This window comes from Camelina sativa, chromosome 11, assembly GCF_000633955.1.
Source record: "Camelina sativa cultivar DH55 chromosome 11, Cs, whole genome shotgun sequence".
Taxonomy (NCBI): domain Eukaryota; kingdom Viridiplantae; phylum Streptophyta; class Magnoliopsida; order Brassicales; family Brassicaceae; genus Camelina; species Camelina sativa.
Window position 1 is genome coordinate 28,309,721 of NC_025695.1, and position 14,168 is coordinate 28,323,888.

Sequence of the window (14,168 nt, forward strand, 5' to 3'; positions counted from 1 at the left end):
ATACCTCAACCTCAATTAAATTTGTTATTTTGAATATTTAATCTTTAAATCAAAATCTCACATACCTTTTAAATCAAAATGAACACTGACGGAGAAGTGTTATCTAATAATACGCTCACTGAAACAATGACTTTTGTGTTCCCAAACTCAGCATAACCAGAACCAGAAGCAGAGCTCACAACACCAGTTTGAAGTACTTAAAAAAAAATCCATTTTTTCCCACAAAACTTCAAGGTACCTCGCCTTCTTCCTCGTCCAAGCCAATTAAACGACCAATCACATGAACCAAAATCAGATTCAAAAAAGTTGAAGAAAAGTGAGAATCGTATACCATTGAGCAAAGAGACCTACTACAAGTGTGGAACGGAAATGTCAATGTTCAGATCTGGAAGTTGAAAAGGCAAATAGAAATTAGATTTACAGATTGTTCTTAAAAACATCTCATTTACCTTCTAGATCGATCTTAGAAACGAAACACAAATCGAAGAAGCAAGAACATAAATGATTTGAAGAACTGCGAGAATCAGATCTGAAGAAGTGGAGACGACAATGACTAGATCTGAAGGAGGATTCTTATGCCGGATAATAGAACGAGAGGTAGTGGGAAAGAGAGGAAGCTTGACTAGGTTTCTGGATATAGAAATAGTTGGAAGAAAATTGAGCAGCTTACGGAAGAAGAAGAAGAAAGGTGATTATGATGATGATTTGATGAGAGACAGATTTTTTCAGTTTCGGAATCTCTTAGCTTGTCACTTCTCTCTTAACTTGTTTGTCCTCGTCGTTTTTAGCTCGTCTAGTTGAGTCTTGTGGTCCGACTTGTACGTGTCTCGGCACAGATTTATAAAGAGACCTTCTATATATTTTCCACCGAATAAAATCTCTAATTGTAACCGATTTGGACATCAACAATTTGGCGCGCCAATTCTAAGTTTCTTACTTCATTAGCTTTTGTTAGAAGAAAATAAAAGAACGTTGTACATATAAAATAGAGAGTAATCATCTATCCCTGATTTACATAGCCATACCAAGTAGGTTTCACTTTCAGTAATGGCCGACTCACTCTGCAGAGAACACTACTGTTACTGTCTCGAACCTCTCTCGGTTTATAAAAATTAACACAAATATAATTCTCGATAAAAAAAAAAACTCCCGACTCGCTCACTTCCACATTAACTAACAGCCATACACACTTTCAAAGTTCAATAACATACCCAAATTTACGAGTTTTTATTTTTTTATCACACAGCTAAATCAGGTACCCTGTAAATAGAACTACAACACAAAATTAGTAACTAAATTTAATGATCTCGTAGATCAAAGGTTGGGATTTGGGAAGAGAAACCATGAAGGAGGTAATAGAGCGACCTCGGCAAAATGTTTCTGTAAGGATCAGTTTCTCTTTTGATCTTCAAATAGGTCATACATTTTTCTACCTCAGACTTGACCTGCAAGTAAACCTCCTGAGCTATCTCTTTATCACTTAGCTCTTTCTCTCTACCTTCTGTTTCTATTGGTTTCCCAAAGTATACATAAAACCGTCCCGGAATCTTGGGAACTATCCCAGGCACATGCAAATCTTGTTTTCCCAGTTCACCTTCTTCATCGTTCCTAACCATATAGTATAATCATCACTAGATTCAGAATCAACTGTTATATGATTAAGGTTCATCTGTTAATTATTTCTAACATAGTCGATAAAAAAACATACCTCAAGTTAACAGAGTCTTGTGTTATCTCTCCTATAAGATTCTTCAAGAAAGGGATCTTCAATTGATCATTGTAATCTAAAACCATCTGAGAATCATTTCGTTGTACAGAGGAGAGTTAGTCCAAACCCGATTGAAACAAAAGGAGTTTCAAGAGTATATGAAAACTAGAACGGAAAAGGGATTTTGCATTCTTAAACTAGTTTTAAGAAAGCGTTTTGATCATTGTAATCCATTGCCATCGGTGAATTCTTCCATAGCTCAAAGAAGTTACTCAAAAACCGAATGAAACAAAAAAATGAGTTTAAGAATGCAGGTGTTGAGTCTAGAACGGAAAAGAGATTTCTTACTTCGAAAAGATCATCTTCTCCAACAACTCCAAAAGGAATGATTTTTGCTCCAAATTTAGATGCGATCCTTACAAACTCGGAGTGTTCTGGCCAAAACAACTTGTATTCTTCACCCTGTAAAATGTGTCTTTAGATATAAAAGCCTCAAAAAAAAAAAAGATACAGTAGAAAGCCTCAAAAATTTATAATGAAGGCAAATATGGAAAATACATCATCACCTTTCTGTGCAAAGCTTCGCGGACACCACCAGGATACAAAGCCACATGAGCGTTTGAANAATAGGTCATACATTTTTCTACCTCAGACTTGACCTGCAAGTAAACCTCCTGAGCTATCTCTTTATCACTTAGCTCTTTCTCTCTACCTTCTGTTTCTATTGGTTTCCCAAAGTATACATAAAACCGTCCCGGAATCTTGGGAACTATCCCAGGCACATGCAAATCTTGTTTTCCCAGTTCACCTTCTTCATCGTTCCTAACCATATAGTATAATCATCACTAGATTCAGAATCAACTGTTATATGATTAAGGTTCATCTGTTAATTATTTCTAACATAGTCGATAAAAAAACATACCTCAAGTTAACAGAGTCTTGTGTTATCTCTCCTATAAGATTCTTCAAGAAAGGGATCTTCAATTGATCATTGTAATCTAAAACCATCTGAGAATCATTTCGTTGTACAGAGGAGAGTTAGTCCAAACCCGATTGAAACAAAAGGAGTTTCAAGAGTATATGAAAACTAGAACGGAAAAGGGATTTTGCATTCTTAAACTAGTTTTAAGAAAGCGTTTTGATCATTGTAATCCATTGCCATCGGTGAATTCTTCCATAGCTCAAAGAAGTTACTCAAAAACCGAATGAAACAAAAAAATGAGTTTAAGAATGCAGGTGTTGAGTCTAGAACGGAAAAGAGATTTCTTACTTCGAAAAGATCATCTTCTCCAACAACTCCAAAAGGAATGATTTTTGCTCCAAATTTAGATGCGATCCTTACAAACTCGGAGTGTTCTGGCCAAAACAACTTGTATTCTTCACCCTGTAAAATGTGTCTTTAGATATAAAAGCCTCAAAAAAAAAAAAGATACAGTAGAAAGCCTCAAAAATTTATAATGAAGGCAAATATGGAAAATACATCATCACCTTTCTGTGCAAAGCTTCGCGGACACCACCAGGATACAAAGCCACATGAGCGTTTGAACGAAGTAGTTTGTAGAAATTCATACCCGAGACAGGAACTGCGCCTATTATCCTAAATAAGTCGTACAACTGCATATCAGGGAGTTTTGAGCCTTTTTTTTTGGTAAACATCAATGGATGTGCCAGTCCTCGCAACAGAATGTTCCTTTCTTTCAAGAACTGAAGTGCTATTGCATGCAACTCCATACCAAGCAACATGTGATTTCCAACATATAGAACCGGTCCCTCTGAAGGTAGTCCTGCAAGTGATCTTACTACTGCACCATTGTTTAGAGTTGAGAGAAAGACTGGAGAGGTAACAGCAGTTACCAATCTGGACCAGAGAAATTAAAAAAAGAATACTACTTCAGTATGTGCTAAGTAGCTAGTACTATCTAAAATATTTTCACTAGATCTAAGTCGCAGATTAGTTTGACACAGCAATTAGAGTTGATATGATAAGTGAGTCATTTTACCTTTGGGATTCTTCATACTCTTTGAACTCAAATGGGGTAGGCAGAATGTAATCTGAAATGTAATCAAGTGACTTCCCACGGCGATAATAATATGCACGCTTGATGATACTCACCAGATCTACGCCATCCTCCTGACATGACATAATATACATCAATCGAGCTGTATGTTATTAAAGCAAACATAATCTGAAAGTTTTCTTGGCTCTAGAATTTCTTGTGAATTAATTAAATAGGACTTACTGACATCAGGAGAAAGAGCTCCTTACCAAGAGGAGGAACTGTCCATTATTCTCAAACTCACGAACTTCACATCTTGCCAATGCGCGGAGTCTCTCAATGTCTTCCTTGTTCACTAACCATTGATCACGTCCACTGCAAATAACACAAGCTTATTAAAGCTACAACTCAGCTTCCAATTAACTAAGTTCATTACAAACAAACAGATCACTGGAACTTCCACTTATATTCAGTAACGAAATAGATTAGTTTACTAGTGTATGAACCTCAGAAGTATCAGTGTTTGGGCGTTGACTGTGTCCATCTGCGAATTAGCACACGCTGAAGCAGACTTAAGCAATTGAAGCTTCCACAGAAGTGTGTCCTTGGGAAAGATTCTCACCAGAGTCTGTAAATTATTTGCTTTCGTGAGTTTATCTCCTGACATGTAGCGAATGACTATGGAAAGTAAAAGCGAAACAACAAGAATGATAGATGGATATTTTTTGTCTTGCAGATCACAGAGTTTAACTGGTAATTTGCTAAAAATAGTGTCTTACAGGCAGGTTAGATGAAGTTGCAAATAATTCTCCTAATAGCCCTCTAGCCATCTGCGCGGCATCAGTTTCATTGAGCATGGTCTCGAACATTTCTGTCAACGGAGAACCTACGTAAATAAAAGTTATAAAACACGGTTAGTCCTGACTTTGAAGCAAACCCTGACACTGAAAGTCTGAAACCCATCTTTGGGACAGAAATTTTGAAGGCTCAGTCTTTGCATCTAATTTGTTTTTGCTTAACACCGATAGATAGACGTGGAAGATATACAAAGGGTTGAAACTTGACCTTGGTTAAACCCAAAATTCTCTGCTATCAAGCTGGGAACTCCGTCAGGCAAAATTTCCAGGAAGCCCAATAAAGATTGCAAGATGAAGTTGTTGAAACGAGTGACTGCATCAAACAGAGTGTATTTATTAGCACAAGATAAGATGTATACACTCCATGAGATCTACCTACTCAAATTCCCCAAAGTAAAAAAGAGTAATAATGTTATGCTTTACCAACAAAGCTTATATCACAAAGTACTTCTCTGATCTTGCTACATTGTGGTTTCATAAATGTCCCGAAACATCTTAGGACTCAGACAAAACACAAAAAATGATCGCAATGATCCAGAAAAAAGATGAGTAGTCTTGTTTTACCTGGATTAGCCAGAATCAAGACAAGATCAATGTCAGGGTTACTGGCTGCAACAACTAGAGCAAGAGAAGCTCCAACAGATTCTCCAACAATATAAATGGGTCTATTTGGGAAACGGTAGTGCTCTGACCTAACTGTCTTCTCAATGAGCTTCACAAGATCTGCAAAAGCGAACAGTAAGTAAGAGTTTCACCCACATAAGAAGAATACGAAACACTAAAAATTAATTGCTGAAAGAAGAAGCACCTCGAGCAGGAGTACGATCACTGACTGGAAAGTGAAGGCACCATATGTCAAATATCCTATGCATGATCAACAAAACATAATAATGAGATCAGAAACAAAAAAAGGTATTCACTATAGATCTCTACTAGTCTCTTGAAATAGAAAATTTAAAACATTCATATCTTTCTTAAGTAACAGGAGCTGTGTGTGCAAACAAAGAAGAGCCTATCTAAGGCAAATAATAAATAAGATTGAAACAAACAAACAAGACTTACTCTCCAAGCCTCTTATGCTGGCGAATGAGCCCTAATCCAGTACCATCGATCCCTACAATTTTGGAAAAACTAGTTTTCACAATTTCGATAATCATCATCAACCCAATCAATCAGAAATCTCAGAAATCAATCAAACGAGAGCAACCGAAATCGAAAGAAACAGACCGGGTAAGTAGAGAAGAAGAGGCGATTCAGGAGCGCGTTTGCCACATTCCAACGGAGAGAACCACCGAGGCGGACCACCGTCTGATCCGACGAAATCTCCAGCTTCCACAAAAAAATCCGTCAAACTCTTCCTCTCCTCAGGCCGTGCTACTTCCGTGTACGAATACGGATTAACCGTCGCATTCAACTTACCACCGATTCCGAACCTCCGGATCGTAAGGCGATCATACGCGATGGGGTTTGATTTCCAGTAGCAAATATCGAGATTGTAAGCTCTAGTGGAAGCTGAGGAGAAGAAGAAGGTGGGAGAGATTTCATCAGTGATACGAACTGTAACCGTAGTAGTAATCGCCATTGACGATCAGAATTGAGAGAAAAAAAAAGTTTGATCGAAGGTCTTCTTCTTCTTTTTATCATTGTTTAGGTCGAACACGACAAGCTCGTGCACACGAGAAAAAAAAACAAGTTTGATTTTTTTTCAGTTTGAATAGTTTCAAATTCTCAATTTTGGCTCGGTTTAGATGGAGGAGGAACTTGCTTAAATTCAATTATTGTAGCTGGTTCGGTCTGATACAAATCGAATGGGTTGGTTTTACTTTTGGTTATCTAGTCAAAGATTCCATGGATCTTTCTTAATTATTCGAAGAATCTCTCATGGAATATGATTTTTCGAGAAAAGGGGTCTTTATTTGATCATTGTAATCAAAAATCTCCTCTAGCAAGTCAAGCGATATGAGACCATATTATATACAAAAGGTTGCAACATGAAGTTGTTGAAATGTGTGACTGCATCAAACAAGAGTGTATTATGAGCACAAGACCATATTCCATGAGATAGATTTACTCACTCACACAGATCTGCCCCCAATATAGCAGACACCATTAGACTTACACTTACCAAAAATAAGTCATAAGCCCTCCCTTTGTTCAAAGAGATGACTTAAACAGAACACAGAAAGTAACCTAAAAAACATCATAACATTCCAAAAGCAGAACTTGTTTTCCTTGTTGAGTTAAGCAAGCAGAAAAGCCAGATCAACTGAACCTCATTGTTGAACACTGTTCAACAAACATAGTCTATATTATGAGCACAAGATAAGATGCATAAATGAATTCCAAGAGATTTACTCACACAGATCCGCCCCCCAAAAAAAAAGGATTTTAATGGTTAACACAAGCCCGATACCATTACACTTACCATAAAGAAGTCATGAAGCCCTTTTCAAGAAGCTGTTCAAAAAGAGATGGCTTAATAAACACAACCTAATAACATTCCAAAAATAACATAACTTATATATTTTCCTTGTTCAGTTAAGGAGAGAATCCTGTGTTCACAAGCTTTGCATAGAAACTTTGTTTCTTGATACCCAATTGCATGTCCTCAGCAAGCAATGCCTTCCACTCGTCGGTTAGCTCTTTCCTTTGTGTATCTCCAAGGTTTTTCAAATTCCGAAGCAGCGATCTATGTTGATAGCTACCTAAACTCCTAAACGATGCAGCCATCTCAAGTGCCTCTTGCAGAACATTCAGATCCTCAGACTTGTCTTTCTCACCAACATCAGTCTAAAAGACTCTATGAGATATTAGGGAAAAACTTTACTTTGTTGAATAATATACAGTGTTGATTTATATTTGTCTTATATAGACACTATAGAACAATCTAGAACTGGTCAACAATGGTATAACTGTCATGGTGAGTCATCAGATAGGGATTGCAGAACGTTGAACCTATTGTCGTGAAGGACCGTTGTTCTCGTCGTCTTCTCTGTACGTTCTACACTCTGCTTTTGAGCTGGCATTGTGTTCTTCTTATCTAGAGTAGCTTTGGTTGTTGTTGGGCTTGTTGAGTCCATTGGACTTTCCACACTTGAGCCCACTTTGTTGCTTACACTCCCCCGCAAGCTTGGAGTGGGGGGAAGCCACACGCCAAGGTTGGACCGTAACTGAACGAAGGACTTCTTGGGCAAAGACTTTGTGAATACGTCTGCAAGTTGGTCTTCTGCATAGATGTGGTGTGTTTCGATGAGACCAAGTGCAACACGTTCCCTGATATAGTGGTAGTCTGTGTCGAAATGTTTGGTTCTGTTGTGGAGAGCTGGATTGGCTGTTAGATATACTGCAGAGAGATTGTCACAGTAGACCTGTGTAGGTTCATATTGTGAGATGCCAATGTCTCGAAGCAGTGATAAAATCCAAGTGATCTCCCTTGCTGTAGCTGTAAGCGTTCGATACTCTGCTTCTCTTGAGGAGTTTGACACCGTTGGTTGCCTTTTTGCCGACCAAGAGATGATGTTTATACCTAGAAGAACACATAAGCCACCAGTAGATCTTCTAGTCTGCTTACAGCCTGCATAATCACTATCACAATATGCAGATAGAGAGAAGTTTGTGTTCTTCTTGATTGGTAGCCCCATGTTAAGTGTTCCTTTTAGATACCTTAGTATTTGTTTGAGCAGACCAAAGTCAGAGTTGGTAGGTGAGTGCATTCTTTGACAAAGAAAGTTGACTGCAAACTGTATATCTGGTCTTGTAATTGTCAAGTACTGCAGTTTTCCAGCAAGACTTTGAAAATAGGTTGGATCACTGAAAGGTTCAGAATTGCTCTTGTCTAGCTGTTTAGGAAGGGGGGTTGGCATAGAGTTGCAGTCACTCATAGCAGCTTGATGAAGAATGTCAGACGCATAGGCCGTCTGATGGAGAAAAAGCCCATCGGAGTATGACTCTATCTCTATACCCAAGAAGTATTTTGGGGGACCAAGGTCTTTCATTGAGAAGCGAGTGTTGAGAGCCTGCAATAGATCGTCGAGAAGAGCTTGATCACTGCCAGTAAGGAGGATGTCGTCAATGTATAGAAGCAGTACCAACATCTTATCATCCAGTCGACAAACAAATAGTGATGGGTCAGTAGTGCTGCAGTTGAATCCGTACTCCAGAAGAAAGTTGTTGAAGGTGTCAAACCAGGCTCTTGGAGCTTGCTTGAGTCCGTAGAGAGCTTTGGTGAGACGACAAACGTGATTTGGTCTGTTTTCATCAACAAATCCTGAAGGTTGATACATGTACACTGGTTCTTGTAGTTCACCGTGTAGGAACGCATTGGAGACATCTAGTTGCTTGATTGGCCAGTCTCTTGCTGTTGCTACATCAAGAACTAGTCTAATTGTTGTTGTTTGAACCACAGGACTGAATGTCTCTAGATAGTCAACACCTTCTTCCTGACCAAACCCCTTTGCAACAAGACGTGCCTTGAGCTTATCTACAATGCCATATGGATTAAGCTTGGTCTTGAACACCCATTTGGAGTCTAGTATGTTCATATCTTTTGTTGGAGGAACTAAGGACCATGTGCATAACAAGTTAATTCTTCTTACCTCTTCTAGAACAGCTGCATTCCAACCAGGATGCTTCATTTCTGACACAATTGTTGTTGGTTCAGAAGTAGTAAACTTGGAGGCAATAAGTGCGTATCGAGTATTAGGCTTCTGAATTCCAGCCTTGGATCTTGTTGTCATAGAATGAGCGTTTGTGACATTGTTGATTGGATTCCCAGCTTGTTGAACCTCCACTACAGCCTCTTCTTCTTCGTTATCTATATCTTCTTCAGGAGTATTTTCTGCAGGAGCTGGTTCTGTAGTAGGTGGAGTCGGTTTTTGCAACAACTGAACCGGAGCAGGAGTTAGAGGAGGTGGATTTATCTGCATTTTTTGCCACGCCTGCAAGATGGGTGTATCATACTGAGGGATCAGTGATTGGTACTTGTTCTTGAATGGTAATTCATGTTCATCAAAGATGACATGCCGTGATATGTAGACTTTTCCTGTGGGAGGAAACGAGCAGCGATAGCCTTTGTATTGACTGTTTTATCCGAGGAAAACACATTGAAGAGAGCGTGGTTCAAATTTGTTGCTTGTGATGGGTCGAAGAAATGGGTAGCAAGCCAATCCGAACACACGAAGAGCTGAGTACTCTGGTTTTTGACCAAGTAAGACCTCATGAGGACTCAAATTCGCCAAAACAGAGGAAGGCAGCAGGTTAATGAGATGATTTGCAGTATTGAAGGCTTCAACCCAGAACTTTAACGATGTATGACAGTGAAACAGCATACACAAACCAAGCTCAACTAGATGTCGATGTTTCCTTTCTGCCAATCCGTTTTGCTTAGGGGTATGTAGACATGACAACTTGTGATGAATACCGCGCTCTTGTAAATGTTCTTTAAACTTTTTGCTAGTGAATTCTCCACCACCATCACTCTGAAACACTTTAATCTTGCTATTGAACTGATTTTCCACCAGCTTTTGAAAAGCAACAAACACTGAAAAGAAATCTGATTTGTTGCACAATGGATATAACCACGAGTATCTTGAGAAGTCATCAACAAAAACCACATAATATTTAAATCTTTGAGTGGATACAACTGGTGCAGGACCCCATAGATCACAATGGATTCGATCTAATGGGTGTAAAAATCGAGAATCAGAAACAAAAAAAAGGAAGTCTTGTACTCTTTCCCATCTGGCAAGGCTCACAAATGGAAGTGGTGCTGCTCTTATTGAATTGAATAACCTTGTTGTGTTGAAGTTGTTGGAGAACTGCAGTGTTTGCGTGTCCAAGTCTGTGATGCCACAATTCCTCTGTTGTAGCACACTGACGATTTGAGTAGAATGCTACAAACTCCTGATTCTCCAGCACAAAAAGTCCATTCTTACGAGGACCCTTTAACACCACTTTCTGTGTTGGTAAATCAATTATGCAGACCTTATCAGTATCAAAGTAAACTCCACAAGGATAGTCATCACACAATTTTGATACTGAGAGAATAGACTTTTGTATATCTGGACAGACCAAAACATCATTTAAAGGAATTGTACCTTTGGAAGAAGTGATGTTTGCAGAGCCAATATGAGTAATCGGAAGGAAGGTTCCATCTCCTACCATGATTGTATCCTTACCTTCGTAGTTTGTTGCAGATTGCAGAGCTTCAGGCGAGGGTGTCACATGCGCTGTTGCTCCAGAGTCTGGGTGCCATTCAGTGTTATCGGACACACGAAGAGCTGAGAAGGCTTAAGCCTCATCTTGGTCGTTGTTGTCGAAGCGGTTGTAGCACTTGAGTGCAGTGTGACCAGTACGACCGCAGATCTGACACACTCGACGCTGGCCAGAGGATGGAGAGTGAGACTGATGTTGAGTGAACCCTCGTCCTCTTGTAGAATAACCTCCCCTTCCTCTGTTTTGTCCAGAACCGCGACCACGACCTCTTGAAGCAAACTGAGGGTCGCAAGGATTCGTCTTCTCCGTGTTGAAGGCAAGGTAAGGAGTGACTGAAGTGGCATCTTCATAGGATTGGAGTTTGCAATCGAAGCTCTGGACTTCATTGACAACGTCATTGAACGTTGGAGCAGGAAGCTTTGTCAGAGAGCTTTCTATGACCGTGGCTATCGGATCATACTCTCTCCCAAGGCCATTAAGAAAACCGAATATCTTCATAGACTCATCAACAGGTTTTCCAATGGAGCTTAGGGAGTCACAAATGTTTTTGAACTCACCGTGGTAGGTAGAAAGAGACTTATCTTTCTTGAGGAGAAGCTGAAGGCTACAACGAAGAGAAAACTCTCGAGCAACACTGCCTTTGTTGAAGTTTTCTACAAGAGACAACCAGATCTCACGAGAGGTTTGCAGATTGTGAACATGACCAAGGACTTCTTCTGACAGAGTACCAAACAACCAAGACCGCACAAGCTGATCTGTGCAGAACCACGACTCATACTGAGGATTTGGGACCTCGTTGGAGACTTCACCATTGACGACGAAGCGAGTCTGAGTTGGAGCATTGACGACTCCATTGACAAAGCCGATAAGCTTTTGACTGGACAAGAGGGACTCAAACTATGTCTTCCACAGAAGATAGTTGGTGTCATTCAGCTTGAGAGTGACAGAGCTGGTGACATGAACATTGTCTGGAAACGGAAAAGTATTCGCCATTGTTTCACCTGTTAAGGTTTACAGTGGCTCTGATACCATAAAAGACTCTATGAGATATTAGGGAAAAACTTTACTTTGTTGAATAATATACAGTGTTGATTTACATTTATCTTATATAGACACTATAGAACAATCTAGAACTGGTCAACGATGGTATAGCTGTCATGGTGAGTCATCAGATAGGGATTGCAAAACATTGAACCTATTGTCGTGAAGGACCGTTGTTCTCGTCGTCTTCTCCGTACGCTCGACACTCTGCTTTTGAGCTGGCATTGTGTTCTGCTTATCTAGAGTAGCTTTGGTTGTTGTTGGGCTTGTTGAGTCCATTGGACTTTCCACACTTGAGCCCACTTTGTTGCTTACACAGTCCCGTTACTCACCTGAACCTGCTCCACACAAGGTAAACAAACAAACAAACACTCCTTAAAAACAAAACACGGAAGATTGGTCCATATTTAGAGAGATGGTCGAACACACACAAAAGACTCACCTTTCTTTGGTACATATACTTCTCATAAGAAGCAGTGTCGGTTTTGTTTCCACCCCATATGACCGTCGACAATTTAAAGATTTGTTTATCATCAGCATCAATAAAAGAAGGAATTTTTTCAGCACTAGATCTCGTCTGATAGTCTCTGAATCTCAACTTCATCTTTTCAATCTTATTTTGTAGCTGTCTCTTTGAGAAATCTGATTCCATGGAACCTCTAAGACGATCGTAAACTGCATTCCAGTCAGACATGTAGCTAGACTTGGTTTCCTTTTCATAGTCCACAATACCCTTTTATCCACCACAACAGAAACAAAAACAAAAAAGGTAACTACTTCATTAAGAAAACAGAGAAAAATAAAGAAAGCCATTGAAATTACAAACCTTGAAGATGAGGAGCTCTCCCGCTTTAGTCCAGTTCAGCTTCCAAGCACCAGAAGGAGAAGAAAAACAAAATGTTTTCGTCTTCAGCTGTCCGATTTCGTGGTCATCTTCATCCATCATCGGGGGAGGTTGGGGATTGTGTCGGATTACAAAGCAATCCGAGCTCGAGTCCTCGCTGGAATCACTTCTTTGACGATGATGTCGCTTCATCGGGTATAGTGATCAAAGATCAAAACTTTTCCAAAGGTTTTAGAAATTTGGGTGATTTTGGACAAACCCTAGTTCTAGTTCTTCTAAGACTGAGAGTGTAAAGAAAGAGAGCAGTGATCCAGCAACAAGCAGCGTTGTGGGAGTGGAAGTTTCTAAAGTCCAAAAAACCGTAAATGACTAAAGTACCCTTTTCTCATATTTTTGCCGAATTTAAAATGCACCAAAGNTTTTTTTTTTTTTTTTTTTTTTTTTTTTTTTTTTTTTTTTTTTTTTTTTTTTTGACAATCAAACCCATATATTAAGTTATTGGAGATGACTTTCTTCAAGAGAGAACCAATTAGGTTCCGACGAGCTTACATTGGAAAAACAGAAACCTAGTGCTCTTGCACATTTCGCAAGTTTATCAGCACGGAAATTATCCTCTCGAGGAATATATCTAATACTAAAGTTAGCAAATCTATCTGTGAAATGAATAAAATTCTTCAATTATGATGAAAAGGTCGGTCAAACTTCAATATTAGACGTCATCGTTAGGAGGTCTAAACAATCGGTAGCAAAGAGAGCAGTATCTAAGTTCAAGGCCAGAAGGCACTCCATAGCCCAAACAAGAGTGTCTAACTCTGCATGTAAGAGGGATAAGCTTCTACGCGAACCTTTAAGCCCCATATGCAAGAATCTAGCACCGAAAGAAGCAATCCAGCCGTGTCCACTCCTATCTACCTCTGCATGCCAAGATCCGTCTATAAAACATACAAGGCAATCTTGTGGGATTTGCGTAGGTATGCCTGCTTCTACTAACCCTGATGGTATGTCTCTATTGTTTGCTCTTCGCCAAACTTCTTCTTCTTGGATGGCTTTCTCCAGAATATCTTGCGGAGACTAGGATATATTTTCAAAAACTTTCTTGTTTCTTGCCTTCTAAATATACCACATCATCCAAGGGAACGTCCTCAAGTTTTGATCAATGGCACCAAAGTCTCTACCACGCCCATTTAGAAAATCGAGGTTGCTATATAGGGAAGATGAAGGGAACACCATAGGATGGGAAGAGATTGTCGATAAGGCCCATACTTGACGTGCTGGGGGGCATTCAAATAGCATATGATTTATAGTTTCCTCCTCCGCTCCACATCTAGGACAATCTTTAACTCTACCAATATGGCGATAATGCAGGCGTTGACATGTAGCCAAGCACCCAGTCACACATTGCCACACGAAATGCTTAAGCTTTCGTGATGTTTTTAACTTCCATGCTTGCGCCTTGAGTGTTGTAACACTTGGCTCCTGAAAAGGGAGGTCGCAAACAGGCGAGAGAT

The 14,168-nt window shown here is 39.5% G+C and overlaps 1 protein-coding gene across 1 annotated transcript in view; it reads right to left on the reverse strand.

Annotated features, from left to right (window-relative positions):
• The window catches only part of LOC104724485 (acyltransferase-like protein At3g26840, chloroplastic), a 10,030-nt gene extending 3,802 nt beyond the window's left edge, over positions 1-6,228 (reverse strand). The window contains exons 1-14 of the mRNA XM_010442974.2: positions 5,790-6,228; positions 5,625-5,676; positions 5,371-5,426; positions 5,127-5,285; positions 4,771-4,875; positions 4,485-4,591; positions 4,212-4,333; positions 3,975-4,080; positions 3,709-3,839; positions 3,197-3,566; positions 2,979-3,092; positions 2,631-2,716; positions 450-1,608; positions 66-350 (exon numbers count right to left, since the gene is read on the reverse strand). Coding sequence (XP_010441276.1) covers positions 1,299-1,608; positions 2,631-2,716; positions 2,979-3,092; positions 3,197-3,566; positions 3,709-3,839; positions 3,975-4,080; positions 4,212-4,333; positions 4,485-4,591; positions 4,771-4,875; positions 5,127-5,285; positions 5,371-5,426; positions 5,625-5,676; positions 5,790-6,144 — 2,073 coding nt within the window. The 5' untranslated portion in view covers positions 6,145-6,228 and the 3' untranslated portion in view covers positions 66-350; positions 450-1,298. The remainder of the gene's footprint in view (positions 1-65; positions 351-449; positions 1,609-2,630; positions 2,717-2,978; positions 3,093-3,196; positions 3,567-3,708; positions 3,840-3,974; positions 4,081-4,211; positions 4,334-4,484; positions 4,592-4,770; positions 4,876-5,126; positions 5,286-5,370; positions 5,427-5,624; positions 5,677-5,789) is intronic.